Raw genomic sequence first — 18468 nt, 5'->3', positions numbered from 1 at the left:
AATTATAAAAGCACTATCGCCAGTAAACAAGTCAGCGGCCATTTCCCGAACACATCCACCCTAGTAGCAACCAAAAAGTGCTGGAACGTTACTGAGGCACGCCCTTCCCCCCACAACTCTGTACGGCGCGCTCAGCTTCCACAGCGGCGGTTGAAGAGATAGGGCGGGGCCTCGTCTCACTACCTCTCACTTTTCTTTTATGATGCCGCGAGACTCTGCGCGCTCTCCCACCTCAGAATGAGCCGGAGGCCAGTCTCCACCCTTCCTTCGGTGACGTCACTCGGGCCCGGGAGAGCACGGGGAGGAGTAGAGAAACGTGCGGCGGACACGACGAGAAGAGCAGCGTGGAGCGTGCACGGAAAGCCGGGGGAACTGTACCAACATGTGAGTAAGCGGCACCGCCGGGCTTCCCGTTACACGTAGGTGGCCTCGAAGGGTTGGATGTGAGGCCTGCGCCATGCCGGGTGGAGAAGGGGCGGGGGCACAGCACTGAGGATGACCCGGGGCCCGCTGTGTGAGCCGCTCTACACGGACCTGGCGGACTTTCCGTCTCTGGACACGCGCGGCTGTGTCCGGTAAGCGGTTGGAGAGGAGTCTAACGGCTGAGGGGGAAAGCCGCTCCCTCTCCCCAGACCATCTTTGTCTCCAGAAGCTTCTGCCAGCCCGGAGCGGCTAATCCGCTTACACGGCCATTCATTACAGCCAGCATTCTCGCCTGCTGGCCGTGTTCATGGCGGAGTAGGCCGCGCTGATGGTGGCACCTGTTCCTTCCCCCAGAGAGCGCTGCTGCCGGCCCGGCGAGTGCCAGGTGACGCCGGTACGGTGTGCTGCTGGAGTGACCACCATCCGCCTGGAGCTCGGGGTATCGGTGCTAGTCCTCATACTGGCTGCTGTGCCTGAGGTCCTGTATTTATCCAAATCTGCTGCTCGATCGTTTCCGTCTTTCTGCTAAATGTTCTACTCACCTGTTTTGTCGGTATTAAAAGTCTGCACATGGCAAGGAGCTAATGGATATATGAATTCTCCATGTACGGTTGAATTCTAATCAATTCTGATGCCAAAATTTCAGGGTCCGTTCACAGCTGCCCGTTCCGGAGTCTGCAAAAAAAAAAAAAAAAAAAAAGCAACTGCACTTGTCGTGCCCCCAAACCACATCTCGAGTAAGCCGTCCATTTCTAGGCACTGGCCCAAAGGAAGGATGTGCTGGGACGGGAGAGAGGCCAGAGAAGGGCAGCACAGCTAATAAGGGGGCTGGAGGACCTTGGTTATGGAAATCGACTACATTGCTTTCTCTGGAGAAGAGAAGCTTAATTACTTGCCCTCCTGAGGATTTACCCCCCTTCCTGATCAGGCAACTTTTTGTGTTACTTTAACGCGCGGTAATGCAACACTGCATTAATTTCCCCACAAATTAAGCTTTCTTTCGGCGGTATATATACATGATTTTGCACAGCCGTGCCCCTCTGCAGCAGTATTTCTGCTATAGGGCGGTTGGGAAGCGGTTAAAGTGGAATTCCAACCTTTTCCTAAGAAGTATGCTTAAACCTGTTCTCACCCCCTTTCTAGCTCCTTTTCTAACTAGTTTGTGAAACGTAGCTGCTTACCTTTTTGAGGGTGCTCCGATCACATGATCGGCTCCTACCGGTGACTTCAGGGGAGAGGAGAGAGCACTCTGAATTACTGAAATGTCTAGGCGGTGATGTCACCCATAGGCTTACAATGGGAAATCCATTGTCGGCTGTCGTCTTCTCCCCTGAAGCTGCTGCTGAGAGCTGATCATGTGACCACTCTGGAGCACCCTGACTATAGGTAAGTATAATCAGCTTTCTTTTACAGGGTAGTTAGAATCAGATTTGGAAAGGGGAGGGCCAAGTTTAACCATTTGTCCTCCACTTGATTTACTCCCCCTTCCTGACCAGGCCATTTTTTGCGATACTCTGTTACTTTGACAATTGCACGTTCATGCAATGCTGTAAATATATTAAATTTATGTCCTTTTTATCCCAAAATAGCTTTCTTTTGGTGATATTTGATCACCTGTGGTTTTTTGTTTTTTTTTTTCTGCACTATAAACAAAAAAAAAATTGAGGTTGTTTTTTTTTTTTTTTTTTTTTTTTTGCAATAAAACATATCCAGTAAAAAAAAAAATTTAAATTAAGTTTTTTAAATGTATGTCTTTGCTAAAAAAAAAAAAAATGCCAATACATGTAAATTGGTTTACGTGAAAGTTCTAGCGTCTACAAATGGCAGTATATATACTGGAATTTTAATTTTTTTAATACTAGTAATGGCGGCAATCAGCGACTTATAGCGGGACTGCGGCGGGCATTCTGCATGGGCGGGGGGGGACTGACTTCCCAATGACACTAATGCAGTGATCAATGCTAATAAAAAAGCACTCACACTGTACTGGGGTGATCAAATGGTTAAGAGAAATGCAGAGCAGCATGTTATTGCTTGCAGGAGAGAGACCTGTGTTGATTACACACAGGCCTCTCCCCTGTCGGTGTTACTCAGCGATCGCCAGGTGCCGGCGGGGAATCTCCGGCTGGGACCCGGTGATTGACATCTGTAGCCACCTAGGGCGGCGCATGTGCCCCTTGCTCGGAAATGCAAGTCACGTGTGTGTATATATGTGTGTGTGTGATTTTGCGCAACTGTGCCACCCTGTAGCAGTACATCCGCTATAGGGGTGGCGGGGAAGAGGTTAAGCATAGTTGCCAATAGCTTGAAATAGCCTGGTCTGTGTTAGGGGTGCGTTGCTCCCGTGGTGGACAAAGTGGAGTGCTGCAGAAGTCAAGTGGTTAATAGGAGATATGATCGCAATATACAAATATCTACATAGTGATTTAGCATGGGAAGAAAAATCTTCAGTCTGAGGTTGCTTAGATGCGCAGTCAGTCAGTGAAGTTGGGTGATAATCCGTTTAACCTTAAGCCGCATAAGATCCTGATGCCCAATTCATGGGCTGCTGGGCACTCTCTACAAAGTAGAGTGGGGTATTGAGCGCCAGAACTGTTTTTCAGGACCAACACTGAAAGAATACTGATGGTGGCGTTATCTCCACCTACACGTACAAGTAAAGTACATGGGGAGTGAGAGCCACTGAAGTGTGGAATGGGTAAGTGATCAACAATGGGAGGGGATATGGTGGGTTAGCTTTCATTGCCATGCCCACCAATGACCAAGGGGAGGGTTAACTTTCACTGCCAGAGACCACCAAAGTTAATAGTACTGATACTCGTGCTGGCAGCTATTATTGCATCCGTTGGCATTGGTGTGTCCAGTGACACCAGTACTGGTGGCTGTTATTGCCTCAGTCAACTTTAACAGTGTTGGGAGCTATTAATGCTTCCACTGGCACAGTGCTTGGGGGCTGTTATTGCGTTCAATGACACCAGTGTTGGATGTTATTACTGTGCCCACTGATAACAGTGTTGGGTTATTACTACCATGTCTGCTGATATAATGCGAGGGAGTTATTACTGCATCCACTGACACCAATGTTGGGGGATGGTTATTGCTTCCATTGATACGAATATTGGGGTTTATTATGTCTACTGATACTAGTGTTTGGGATAATTGTACTCCAATCTCTTTGGTGTGCATTGTGATATACTGTGAAAAATGCAGCAAGGTCAACTTTTTGGGACATTGAGGTGTGAAAATGTGCTGCTACTTTGTGGCCCTCTTGAGGTGTCAGTTTACACAATTGAAACCCTGAATAATTTTCCAGTGGACCGCCATTGGCATAAGGGGTTCTTTATAGTTAGCGGTAAGGGTGTAGAACCTCTTCCACAGGTGGTGGTGGGAAATGTTGATCAACTTCAGAAAAAAAATTAAATGACATCTTAGCGATCACAATATATAGGGATATAGGAAAGGGTAGTGACAAACACACACAGATTGGACTGGTGTCTTACCTTACCGACTGAGTAAATGCACTAATAGTGACAAAATGCTTCATGAGCAACCCATCCTAGTGAATGGGCTCTGCCCTATGCTGTTTGGAAAGACATTCTAAAAAAAAACATGTTGGCACACCATGAAGCCATGGATGGGGCTTAATTATTTGAATCTTGCCGACGGGCGGTTGTCTTAGCACCAGTACATCTCTTTGACTGTATTGGAGAATGGGTTGAGCGCATTGGATCTCTTAGCTGTATTTAAAGCAGGGTGGATAAAAATCAATTATTTTTTTTTAAAATTAAATCGGATTGTTTTTTATTTAAATCGGATTTTTTTTAAATAAAATGCTTTTTGAGGAAAATATATTACCATCCAAAGGTTATTCCATTATGAAATAAAGATTAGTTTTTTAATTATGTAGAATAAGGCTGTATATGTTTAATTTTTTTGGTAAATAAATTCCATTAATCCATTCACAATGTCATGCTCTTCCAGAGGTTTTTGTAAGATTATTGGGCAGTTTCTCTGCCTACAAGATATTATCACAGATGCTTGGTTTACTTTTGCAGTTCTCAAAACTGAATTTGACTCAGCGGAGATCACATGCCTCTTCTTCACAGCAAAAATGTTATAACATGAACAGAGTTAAGAAAAAGACCTTAATCCTAACTTCTACAAACCTATGAATACAGAATCAACCCCTTCAGTGCTAAGTTTCAAGAAGTTCAGTGAATAGAATAGAAACAATATTTTTCTGATTGTTTGGAGTGGAATAGATCTGCACAAGAAGAAAGTGAAACTAAGTGTGAGGAGGAAGGGGCTGACAGTCTTAAGTTTCTTAAAATATATATATTTTGTTTAGCCAAATTAGTTAACAAACATGGATGTTTAAGGAAATAACATATGCTGGAATGTTATTGTTTCAGTTGAATAAATCTATTTAAATTGTTATTAAGGTAATGATTATTTTTCTCCTTCCTAAGTACAACAGAAAAGTTGTCCAAATATGAATGATTAACCTATTAAACTGGGGATAAAAAAAACTAATATGAAAAGTTATTCTAAAAATCTTCATCTACTTGCATATTAAAGTTATACCAGCAAGAATTAGTCTTTATGTAGAAATCTATGATTTAAATCAAGCCTTACTGACTAGTGATTTAAATCAGTTTGATTTAAATCAAATCCACCCTGATTTAAAGCAGAATTACACTCCAAAATATTTATTCTACTTCAATGTTCTGACGCCTGTGAGGTCCTACTCTAGTAGCTTCTTCTGGGTGCCAGCCTGTCCATCTTGATCAGCCTGTGTGGGATGATGTCACTTCCACACCTGCACTGTGCCAGAACCAGCAGCACATCAAGAATATACCTAGGCTCACCTTCACACCTGAGCGTTTTGTAGCTTGAAGCTCCAAAATGCTCAACACCCAAAATCTGTCTTTCCAATAGTGGCTGTTCACATGATGGCTGTTACGCTACATGAGCTACCCTTGAGACAGAATTGGTTATTTTTGGCCCCACATATTAGTGTGAATGCCTGAAAGTGTGCAAATTGTTCATTTTCTTGTGCTTTTTCAGGAATTTATTTTAGCTTGTAAGAACAGATCTCTTCTCCCTAGTGTTTTCAATTGGCTAAACTAAACATTTAAAGCTAAAGTGTTACTAAACCCCAGACCCTGCATTCACTATATCTGGTCTCCCACAGGACATGGAAATGCAATTATTTTAGTAAATGTAAACGGGTAAATACATTTTCTCAGTAGTTAGAGCAGTCTTGTGACTTCAGCAGAGCACTAGTTAAAGCTTGTAGGCGTCATCTTTCTGCTCTAGGAGGATGCAAAATCCCTGACCCTCTGTTTGGACAGTGCTGATTGACCCTGTACTGATCACATGCACTTTCCCAAGGAAAAAAAAAGCCTTTAGCAATACACACTAAACTGAGCATGTGCATGTGGCTACAGATTCAGTCCATCTTATCAAGTGGACATCTGAACAAGGAGGGGGAGAGAAAACAGGATTAAACATCCTTTTTACACAATGCAGAGGATTAACCCCTTAGGTTCCACAGTGAGTATAACAAGCATGCTTTACTGCATATACAGACTGATTTTACTGTTGTGGGTTTAGTAACACTTTGAATACTTGTGTAAAGCTTGATATATTCTTCTAGAAATCTTGTGTATGAAAAAAGCTAAAAAGAAATGCCTGGAAAGTACTCTGCTCAGTTGTGAATGAAACCTTATTGTGGACCCTGCAAGTGTGGTGCCTGCAGTATGGCAAAAGTACTGATAGACTGAAATATATAAATAATTGAGCAATTACCTGCGTACACGTTCCCCAAATAAATATTTTGTATCTTGGACATATATCCCTGTACATGAGTACTGCTCAGATGCCCCTGCAACCAAACGTATTTTAGCCTATTAATGGTTTTGATAGACAGTGGTTTGTACGAAACACCTGTGCCTCTTAGGTACTGAAATACACGTTTTTTTTGTTGTTTTTTTATGCTGTCTAGAGAAATGCACCCTTGGCCTTGCTTTAATAAATTGTGTCTATTGCCTCAGTGCTGCCCACCAGGTCTTACGGTTGGTATACACACTGATTTTGGTTTTTTTTTTTTCCTCATTCAACTGAACAAAACAGATTATTCCCTTTTTGCTACGAAACACTGATAGAGGAACTCCTGCTGTGGGTAGTGCATGCTACCACCAGGGCCTGCTGCTGTCAAGTCAATTTTCTGCCCTTCTCTTTAGATTTCTAATCAAAAGATGTCTGGTGGGAAGGTGCCGACAGACGATGTGCACAGTAATGCTTGTTGGCGTGTTGCAGTGGAGTTCATTTTTAATGACACCCCAAAACTCTAAGGAAATGAACATGTGTTGCAGATAATGGAAGTGAATGTCAGCTGATGTCTTCTAGCTAGTAAGAACCTGAAAGCAACAAGTATTGCGTCATTTTCAGTTATGGCTATGCTCCATTACAGATGTAAAATTTCCAGAAACTTTGAAGCTGTGAGGGGAAAAAAAAAGCTTTTTCTTGGGGAAAAAATAGAAAATTTTGCAAAATATAAATAAACCACTCTGTGTGGTAGATTTGCAAATTGAAAGTCATTTTGTTACATTGGGAACATGAAATGCAGTGTATATAAAGTATATTGGTTGAAATAAAAGTTCAGTAAATAAAATAAACTTGCTTTTTAAAATTTGTGATGATCCCAAAGCGGCAGAACATGTTTCTGGCATGAGAACTCTAGAGTGAAAAGCTACTTGCACTTTCATTACGGTCCTCATCATTTAATACCATAAAGTATTTTTGAATGTCTTTAGGGCTCCTCTGGCATGCAAGGATGTGTTCTGTCATCCTTGTAGTATTTGGAAAAGAATTTCTTCTCGCAATGTTTGCAAATTGCAGCTTTACTCTCAGCAGAAATTGCGCTGAGGAAATCTTTCCAAACTCTAGATATTGGTCTCACCAATTTACTGAGAAGAGGAAAAAAAAAATGACTGACCAGTCTATAGGTGAACATTATGTAGAAATATTATGCTGTAATAGTGGAGAACATTAATATGAATCATTTAAAGGTTATAAAGCTAAACTAATTTGTCAAATTTACCTGTCAATTAAGGCCTGAGAGAACAGTCATCTATTGTATCCCAATAATCGCCCAACTGTAGGAGGTATAAGATGGAGCCCATAAGCAAACTGCACTGGAGCATTTCCCCTGCAATGCCCCTAGTGGCAGGAATGCACATCACTTGTTTGAGAACTCCATTAAGTACTGTACAGTGTTACATGAATTGTATTCCAGTATTTGCTTGTATTCAGCAGAGAACTTGCAATAATTTAAGACTTTACATAAAGTCTCAAATCATTAAAGCGGAGCTCCACCCAGAAGGGGAAGCTCCACTTTAAGGACTGCTTCCCCATTATGGATTGGCACCTTTTGGGGAGCAGGTACCCGAATGTGACAGGTACCCGCTCCCACTTCAGGTCCGATCGCCTAGGCGATTGGAGGGTGTCCTCCCTCCCTGTAGTCTTTTGGGACACATGACAGGTCCCAGAAGACTACATGACCATTCACGAAGTGCAGCGCAACTCGCGTATGCGCAGTGGGTACCCGGCTGTGAAGCCGCAAGCTATCACAGCCGGGTGGCCCACACTGAAAATGCCGGCCTCCTGGAATACAGGACGGCTGGTGAAATGAGCTGCGGGGGACACACCACGGGACCGAGGGACAGGTAAGTGTCTGTTTTTTAAAAGTCAGCAGCTACAGTTTTTGTAACTGCTGACTTTTATATTTTGATAGGTCGAGTGGAACTTTTTTGATAGGTCTTCATGTTATATAGTTTGAATATCATGTCTTAGATAAATGTATCATTGTAAAAGAACATATTCTACCCTTCAGGGGGAAAAAAAAAACGCTTTGGAAAAAAGCCAGGCCTTCCCATCTCTATGCATTTGCTATTGCTTACATGTCTATCTGTCCTCTATGTAATGTTAATAAAGTTAAGTAGGGGGGAAAAAAAGTGTAAAGAGATTAAAGGTACATCGAAGCACATATAAATACATAAATTGAGTCCCCGCTTGCACAAACATTATACCTTAACCACTTCCCGACTGCCTGCAGTGTACTGCAGAAGAGCGGCAGCTACAGGCAAAGCGACGTAACCGTACGTCACTCTGGCTGTACTAACACAGGAGGGTGCGCAACGCTCCCCCCTCGTGATTCCTGTTTCCTGCAGACACAGTGGAATCAAGATCCCGGTGAGCGGGACTCGGTGACTGTGATCACATGATCACTATGTAAGCAAAACTGTTATGAATCCCATGTATCATGTGGCCCTCAGCTGTCACATGGGGCCAGTCACAGCACCCTGTACCATGTGACCAGCCAATCACAGATCACTATCCTGAGCTGTCAAAACTTAACTCATTCATGACAGTTCATGAATGACTTTGGGTCTTACAGTGAGCTTTGCATTGCAGGACAAATCTTTATTTCTCCTGAAAAGCAAAGTGTAAAAAAAAAAAAAATCCCTGATCGCCCCCCCCCCCCCTCCACAGTAGTACAATATTACTGTGGTAACATTGTACTATTCTGATAAATATGCTTTAAAAAAACCCCATAAAACCATATTAAGCCTTTTTTTTTTAGATTTTTTTTTTTTTTTTTACTGACTTGCCAACCGCTTACCCGCATTTTGCGGGCGAGCAGCAGCTCTTGGCAAAGCAGCGCAATCTTGTGTCGCTTCCTATTTTGAGGTGTGAACGCACCTGCGTGCCCCCCAACCTATCAGTCCAGGGAGAGAAGAGCAAACACGGCAGGTAGTAAAAGCACCACTACATTTTACACACGTTAGATTAGCACATTTATCCCTTTGATCACCCCGTCACCCACCCAGTGCCATTAGTACAGTGTCCGTGTGTATAGAAGTTTTCAGTGATCGCTGCATTCCTGCCACTAGCGACATCCGATAACGTCAGGGTTAGTTAGCGCCCCACCCAGCTGGGGTCAGCCAGCGTTAGATTGTCCGCACACTATCGCACTCACGCTATAAGTCGCTGATCACCCTCATTACTAGTATAGTGTTTGTACGAATCAATATATTGATCATGAACAGAACTATACTAGTGACTCCTTTGTCCCCAAAAACGCAGAGTTACAAGGATCGACCATGTTCGTGGCCAGAACTAGCATTTAGCCCCTCCGCTGTTTTTCACGGAACATTTGTATCAGTTGATTGTGGGCCAAGGCAATTTTATATGCACAACAATACATGGCTGCCCACCCAAATTCAGCTCTTGCCAGACAATGCGCATGGAAACCTATCATGGTTTCTGAATTTATAACGCTTTTTGAGCCCAACCCTCAACATGGGCATTATGGAAAAGAATGAATTGTGGTCATGTTGATCCACAGACCCAATTCATTGTATGCCCTTGTTTTCTGCTGTTAGATATATGCCCAACATGGACCAGCAATGTACTGGTACATCGCTGGACTTATACCGAGATGATGCCTGCAGCTACAGGCATCATTCCGATACCGTTTTTTTTTTTTTTTTTATTCTGTTGGCGGTCAGATTTAATGTTAAAGCAATCCTAGTGGCCAATTAGCTGCTGAATTGTTTTTACGAGCAGCAGAAAGGAGCATCCGCTCTCCTGTCCTACAGGGAAATCTGAGAATGCAGTTGGCAGTTCTGCTGGCTGATCATAGAGCTGATCAGAGACCAGAATGGCTCCAATCATCTCTATAGTCTAAAAGACCGGAAGTTACGAGCATTTCATCACTTCAGTATCGCAGGGTATAAACCGTGCCATTTGTAAATTACGAAAGCGTCTGATCACACGATCTTAGTGAGATTAAATAATGTAAGCACAAAGGAGATATCTAGAGTCTGATAGACCCCAGTTTTCTCAAAAAAGAATGACCATGCCCATTGAAGTTATAGGGGATATTTGCATTCCCTGTGATAGCATTAAAAGTGATTAAAAAAATGAAAGGGACAGTGTGCTTAAACGTTGACCCTGTGTCAGTATGTAAACAGCTGTTGCATCATGCATGTGACGTATCGTCGCGAACGTCAGATCGAGGACAGTAATTCTAGCACAAGACCTCCTGTGTAAATATAAATTGGTGACCTGTAAAGGCTTTTAAAGCATCGCCTATTGATAATAAAAATGTATGTACTTTGTGGCCATTGCACGGGCATGTGCAGTTTTAAAGCATGTCATGTTTGAAAAAATATAAGATTGTTACGCTGCGCAAATAGATACCAAACAGTTAGGCAATATATTGTGTTTTTGTGCATTAAAATTCTAAAAAGTGTATTTTTCCCAAAAGATTTGCGTTTGAAAAATTACTACGCAAATACTGTGTGACGTAAAGTTTCAACGCCCACCGTTTTTTCTCTAGGGCCTCTGCTTTAAAAAATATATATAATGTTTGGGGGTTCAAAGTAATTTTCTAGCAAGAAAGTTTTTTCATGTGAACAAAAAGTGTCAGAAAAGGCTTGGTCTTCAAGAGTGTGCGATGTGTGGCATAAGCTTCTAATGTTGGTTTTGAAATGCCAGGATAGTTGAAGCAACACCTCCAAATGGCCCCTTTTTGGAAAATACACTCCAAGCAAGGTATTTGCTAAGAGGCATGGTGAGTGTTTTGCAGATCTCATTTGTTGCCACGTTTTTGGAAAATGAAGACAAAAAAAAATATTTTTTCTTTTTCAAAACCCTCTGACAAAAATAACTAAAATACTCACCATGCCTCTTATCAAATTCCTTGGGGTGTCTACTTTCCAAAAAGTGGAGGAGGTGGTCATTGGATTTTGGGGGCTTGTATGTAGCTAAGCTGCCAAAAAGTCTCTCATGTGGTATCCCCATACTCTGAAGAAGTAGAAGAATGTGTTTTGGGATGTTATTCCACATATACCCATGGAATGCATAAGCAATATATCATTAAAGTGACAACCATGTGTTAAAAAAAAAAAAAAAAGTAATATGACAAAAATTTGTGGCAAAAAATTATATTCCATGCACTCAACATGGGTCTCTGCAAAATCCTTGGGGTGTCTACTTTCCAAAAAGGGGTCATTTGGAGGGGGGGTGGGGGGTTGTACTGCCCTGACATTTTAGCACCTCAAGAAATGTGTAAGTTCCAATATATATGCACCAGAGTTTGTAGACGCTATAACTTTCACACAAACCAATTAATATACATGTATTGAGATTTTTTTTTACCAAAGACATGTAGCAGAATACATTTTAGCCTAAATTTATGACTAACTTTGAGTTTGTTGGATATTTTTTATTACCAAAAGTGAAAAATGTCCTTTTTTTTAAATTTGCGATCTTTTTTTGTTTATAGTGCAAAAGTTAAAGCCCGCAGAGGTGATCAAATACCACCAAACGAAAGCTCTATTTGTGTGAAAAAAGGGCATACATTTCATTTGGGTACAGCATTGCATGACCGAGCAGTTACTAGTTGAAATAGCGCAGTGCCAAACAGCAAAAAATGGCCTGGTCAGGAAGGGGGGTAAATCCTCTGGAGGGCAAGTGGTTAAATACTGATATAACATGAAATATGGTTGTAAAGGTGTACTTGACATTTAAATAACAGGCACAAGTATAACGCATATTTAAAAATATGCTATTGCTGCTCTTGATTTGATACTGCACAGTCCTATTAATTTTAATAGAGGAATAATGCCAGAAGTAGTAGAACCCCATCTCGTGACCTTTCAGATGTGTGGCCAACTTCCCCTGTCTCAAAGGGTAGTCTTCAGCATTATATGGAGAATGTTTTGTAGGAAACAACTGTGCACATCTGATCTTCAGTGTGCATTTGGGGCCATGGCAATAAAACCTGGAAGCTGATTGGTTTCTCTGCAGAAGTGAGCCTGTTTTTGCACTTTCCAGCTTTAGCAAATAAAACCCTGCATGTGACTCAGCACTTAGAGAATGAGGCCTAAATTGTATTTCCATTGTTGCAGCCAAATTGGGACACTTTATATTTGTAACCATTCACACAGCATGACCTTTTACTATAGGTTTTTATTTGCTCTTCCATTTTACTCCTAAACTGAATTTTCCTGTGAGATACAAGGGGGTTGGGGAATTAGTGTACCATAATTAACCCTGTCTGTACTGTGCTGGCTTATCTCCATTATCAGTTGTAAATTAGATGTGAACACAAATTAATTTCTTTATCAAAACTAGAGCAGCCAGTATCTGGATCAACTGTACTTGGCAACCAGTTTCTAACTTCAGCTTGACCTACAACAAAAATTACAATTGCCGCTCAAGGCTTCATCAGGTCCCCTTGCATGTCAGACCACTAAGAGTGCTGACAAGGACAGAGCTCATCCCAGCTCAAAACATCCAGTAAAGAAACTACATCCTAAAAGTTGCACATCACAGCAAAACCCTGTGAGGAGGTGTGTGACAGCCTCAGCCCAGGCTCCAACCAGGCCATGCCCTCCCAGTTGTGGCCAACTTGGTGCCCAGGCTGAGGCTGTCATACAGCCCCTCACGGGGTTTTGCTGTGATGTGAGACTTTTAAGACGTCGTTTACCTACTCTAACTTCAGCTTGTTCAGTTGAAAATGAAAGAAGCTTGTTGCTTGCCATGATTAGCTGCTCTAGTTTTGATAAATTCCCCTTTTATGTATACCAGTTCTGGTATTTTTAGATGCTAGGCTTCACCATTTTGTGTTATTGAGGGATTAGCTTTGTGTCTTCAATCCTGTGTGGAGAAACACTGAGATTGTTAAAGGATAAGTTCCTCTTTTGTAACATGTTACACCCATATTAAGGATGTAACGTTACAACTCTACTGCCCCCCTGATCCCCCAGTGTGACCGCTAGCCGGGGATCTTCACCCCTGCTAGCTGTCACAATCTAAAAAGAAAAGAGAACGTGGGGCAGTAATGTTCTGGGAATGGGAAGACAAGTCCTGGCAGCCTTTGCAGCAGTCGGCTTGTAGTTCTCAATGAACTACCAGAACACTCTTCAGAGTTGTGGTAAATGATTGATTCTCCCTGTCAGTATGAGGTGCGAGTTAGCTGATTACACTGACAGTCTGCAGGAGACCTGCGTGGCACCAGCGATCAGCTAGTTGCTGGTGCAATGCTTTCCAGGCTCCTAAAACAAAAAATAGTAAATGCTCATTTTATTTTATTATCTGCAAAAAAGTGCTTTTATTATTTTTTACTCAAAGATGAACTTGTCCTTTTAAAAAATGCTTGCAGCTATCCATAAGGCCTTCACCTGAAACACATCTGGAAGGTAAAATGTTTTAAAAACATTTTTTAGGTATAAGAATGAGAGAGAATAGGAGCACATATTAGGGCGGCACAGTGGCTTAATGGTTAGCACGTCGGCCTTGCAGTAAATGGTTCATGGGTTCGATTCCCGACCATGGCACCTCCTGCATGGAGTTTGTATGTTCTCCCTCTGCTTGCGTGGGTTTCCTCCGGGTTCTCCGGTTTCCTCCAACACTCCAAAGCCACTTACGATTGCCTGTCCACAGCTCCTAGCAGGATGGCTCATGCGGGTTCGGGTTAGTTTCTGGATATACCTGAGCTCATACCTAGTCACAGGCTGGGGGCAGGGCCTTGAATTCCAGGCCCAGAGGAAGTAAATGTCAAATTTAGCCTGGAAGACAAACAATATCTTGTGGTGTAAAAGTACTGATTGAAGGTTATTACATCATGGGGCAGCACAGTGGCTAAGTGGTTAGCACTTCCGTCTGACAGCACCAGGGTTGCCAGTTCGAATCCCAACCACAGCACCACCTGCCTGGAGTTTGCATGTTCTCCCTGTGCCTGCGTGGGTTTCCTCTGGGTACTCCGGTTTCCTCCCACATTCCAAAGACATGCTGGTAAGTTAATTGACTCCTGCCTAAATTGGCCCTAGTATGTGTATGTATGAATGTGAGTTAGGGACCTTAGATTGTACACCCCTTGAGGGTTAGGGACTGATGTGAATGTACAATATACGTAAAAGCGCTGTGTAAATTGACGGCGCTATAGAAGTACCTGAAATAAATAAACCTCAAATGCTTTTAGTGATACAATACGGAACACACAATTTTTAGTCGTTAACCCTTTGTCTGCCATAGCACTTTTATGTCCTGGTATTCAAGGAGTTAACAAGCCTGGTATTTGTTTCCAGCCTGTGACAAGGTTTTATGTAAAGGTGACCTGGGAGGCTCTGCACCCTCCCTATCATTTTTATAGGACTCTAAAGCTGCCATCCATTTCTGGGCTCTCCTGTTACTCGGCAGTCAAGGACTGCAGTAAAATGCCTCAGTATTGGGAGCTGGGCAAACTCGGGGAATATCCTTTCCTTGATATCTGCAAAGAATAAACCTAGAAGTGGTTGAGGATTTAGTCTGTTCGGATTAAGAGCTGTTGTTCCCTGGCTATTATAGCTGGGTAAGCAGCTAACGAAGTTGACAGGGAAACATTGGGGTCTAGTGGACCCCTATTGGCTCCACAAAAAGCACCCGTCACCTGCCCATTCTATCACATGGGGGCCTGTTGGCCCTCTTGTTAACCTCTACCTGTCCGGACACTTTTACCCCCTTCCTGTCCAGGCCAATTTTCAGCTTTCAGTGTTATCACACTTTGACAATTACGCGATCATGCAACACTATACCCATATGAATTTTGTACCATTTTTTGAGACAGATAAAGCTTTATTTTGGTGGTATTTATTCACTGCTGGGATTTTCTTTTTTTGCTATGTAAATGAAAAAGTCCAAAATTTTTGAAAAGTGTTTTTCTTATAAAATTTTGCAAATAAATATTATTTCATCATAAATCTTAGCAAAAATTATTCCGTTATCTTTAGTGTAAAAAAAAAAAGCCAAATTAGTGTATAACCAAAAATTATATTTTTTAAACATTTTTTTTACATTTTTATTTATGTTTTTTTATATTTATTTATTTATTTATTTTTTTTACATACTGTCACCCTAGCAGTACAGTGTCACCATGGTGACACTGTACTACTTGTGGGGTGTGATGAAGATTTTTTTTTTTTTTTACACTGATTGCTTTTACACCCATATAGGATGTAAAAGCAATCATTTTTTTCTCTCTGTCTTCATTCTTGCAGCCATTGAGAACTACTGAGTGAGCTGTGATTGGTCACAGCTTGTCACATGGTACAAGGCTGTTGTGAATAGCCTTGTACCATGTGACCTCTGTGATCATTCACAGATTTCACAGGTAGTAAGCAATGTCACAAGTGACATCTTGCTTACTACTTTGCATGTGATCACTGATTGGCCAGTCAGTGATCACATGATCGGGACCTCGTACAGAGGTCCTGTCCGACAATCGGTGTTCCACTGTGTCCGGAGGACACAGCGGGCACCAGATCACGGTGCTGCGCGCTCCCAGGGAGCGTGCACAAGCAGGGTGCGCGGAGGCCATTTATAAACAGCCCCTCGACCCTGCATTGCCACAGTCTGACCGTTTATATACAACGGCTGGATGGGAGGTGGTTAAAGCAATAAAGTTGAAAGTAATTGTCACCCCTGTACCTGAATGAACACATGCGCACATTATGTATAAATAGCAACACACTCGGAGCAATAATTCTAGGGCCAGGATTTAAAGTTTAGCCTTTATAAAATGTCTGCTATGGACAATTTTGGGTACTATAAATTGAGGCTGTTTACACAGTTTCAGGGCTTGCCATCTATTTATTCAACACAACTTCATCTTTAATACCTTACCAAAACATTTACATTGAATGTGTTTGCACGGATATTCATTTTAGTGTATTTTTTTCCTGAAAACATGCGCTTGATAAGCAGTTGAGTAAGTAGCGTATGATATTTAAAAAAAAAAATGCAACTGCAATCACTTTATTCTACAAGGACAAGCACTTAAGAGGGGATTTAGTAACTTCCTTTAAAACGGAGGTCCTTCAGTCAATACTGAACCGTATACTCTAACGCAATTTGGGAAAAAAAGTGGATCGCTACTGTGGTTTTTTTTTTTTTTTTAATATATATATATACACTGATTTAGGCAGCTGGGTTTTTTTGGGACCTTGGAGTTGCAATTTCTGCTTTTACTAACCGCACTGAAAACTTTTAAACATTTGTTTAAGTGTAAGCGGCTAGAAGGGCTAAAGGTGTGAAATGCAAAAAAAAAAAAACAACCTGCCCAACACCTGGAACTGCATGGCTCCGGCGATATAAATTGGAACTTCCCTGCATTCTGTTTTTGAAAAAATGTGAATGAACAGTGCTTGTATTCATAATATGAAACGTAGCTGTATTGTCAAAGTTTTGTGTGAATTTTTATTTGTATTTTTCATCTCCACAGGCAACCAGCATCCACAAAGTGGTACGATAGGAGGGATTATGTTTTTATGGAGTTCTGTGTTGAGGACAGCAAAGAAGTAAAAGTAGTCTTTGGGAAGAATAAAATAACTTTCAGGTAAATGTTCCTCAAAATAGTCGTATTTGTGTCCTGGTCACTGTTTTTAAATGGTGCAAGACTGCTGGTATTTGTCCCAGCAGAGTTTTAAAACTTCAGACTCTTGCTCCTGCACTCCCACACTAGTGCTAAAGCTTTCGGTTCTTAGTGACAACGAGGGTTCAGCTGTAAGCCCAGGAGCAGAAATGATCAGCTTCTGGACTTCTGATGCTTCTTGCAGCCTCCAGTAGATCAGTATTGTTAGTGGTCTGCTGCTTAAGGGGTCTAAATCTTGCCTCTACTGATCCGATCCAGATCTCCCATGAAGGAAAAAAGTGCATATAAAAATGAATCCCCAGGTAATAATGATGTTTAATGATCTGGATTATATTCTGTGTTTACTGCAAAAGCAACAGACACAGGGTTATGATCATTTTTTCCAATCACAGATCTGTGCAAAAGCTGTTTTCATGCTAATAGTGCCTTTTCCAAATCGGCTTATTGTTTTTGGAAGCATCAAAAAAGGGGGCGGGGGGGACAGAGAAGCTCTCATAAAGTTAAATGTATATGTTTGCTTTAAACGTTGTTCTTTTATAAATGTCACATTCGTATACCAATTAAATCTGCAGTCTGTTAATGTATTTTTAGAAAAATATACAGTGTAAATATTTATATTTTGCAGTAAGTATATGGGGTGCACAGATAATGCAAACGTGTTGGAAAAAACAACAGGACATTGCAGTTTCTTAGAAGTTCTAAAGCAGGGGTGGGAAAACTTTTTGACTTGAGGGCCGCAATGGGTTCATATATTGGACCCGGGGGCCGGACCAAGAGTAGATGAATGATATGTATGTGTCATCCATAGTAAGTATAGTAATATTCCCCCATAGTAAGCATAGTAATTCATCCCCCCATAGTGTAATTCATCCCCCCATAGTGTAATTCATCCCCCCATAGTGTAATTCATCCCCCCATAGTGTAATTCATCCCCCCATAGTGTAATTCATCCCCCCATAGTGTAATTCATCCCCCCATAGTGTAATTCATCCCCCCATAGTGTAATTCATCCCCCCATAGTGTAATTCATCCCCCCATAGTGTAATTCATCCCCCCATAGTGTAATTCATCCCCCCATAGTGTAATTCATCCCCCCATAGTGTAATTCATCCCCCCATAGTGTAATTCATCCCCCCATAGTGTAATTCATCCCCCCATAGTGTAATTCATCCCCCCATAGTGTAATTCATCCCCCCATAGTGTAATTCATCCCCCCATAGTGTAATTCATCCCCCCATAGTGTAATTCATCCCCCCATAGTGTAATTCATCCCCCCATAGTGTAATTCATCCCCCCATGTTAATTCATCCCCCATATTAAGTCCCCCCTGTGTCAATTCACTTACCTTTGCTCCGCGCGTTCCTCTTGCCGTGTTCCCGCGCCGTTCCGGTCTTCAGGGCGAACTGTGAGAGGAGCCTAGCTCCCCTCACGTTCCTCACGCTGCCCCGCCTACACACATTCTGACAGCCGATGTTTGCCACGCTCCGCGAGCCGGATTAAAAGGTCCGCCGGGCCGTAGTTTGCTCATTGCTGTTCTAAAGGCTTTTTGCCTTCTAGGCATG

General features: G+C 42.1%; 1 protein-coding gene across 2 annotated transcripts in view; it reads left to right on the top strand.

Moving 5' to 3' along the window:
* Window positions 1-227: 227 nt before the first annotated feature.
* The window catches only part of PTGES3 (prostaglandin E synthase 3), a 30791-nt gene continuing 12550 nt past the window's right edge, over window positions 228-18468 (top strand). The window contains exons 1-2 of one of the 2 annotated variants that reach the window (XM_089680489.1): window positions 228-384; window positions 16757-16870. In XM_089680489.1, coding sequence (XP_089536615.1) covers window positions 383-384; window positions 16757-16870 — 116 coding nt within the window. In that variant the 5' untranslated portion in view covers window positions 228-382. Of the gene's footprint in view, window positions 385-458; window positions 576-16756; window positions 16871-18468 lie in introns of those variants that run through there. The other variant, XM_089680486.1, reaches the window with a different exon arrangement.

The sequence above is a fragment of the Staurois parvus genome, unplaced genomic scaffold (genome assembly GCF_062004578.1).
Source record: "Staurois parvus isolate SC_StPar_1 unplaced genomic scaffold, SC_StPar_1.0 ptg000017l, whole genome shotgun sequence".
In the NCBI taxonomy this organism is placed as follows: domain Eukaryota; kingdom Metazoa; phylum Chordata; class Amphibia; order Anura; family Ranidae; genus Staurois; species Staurois parvus.
The sequence above is the reverse complement of the archived record's forward strand: the minus strand, read 5'-3'. Positions and strand labels throughout refer to the sequence as shown.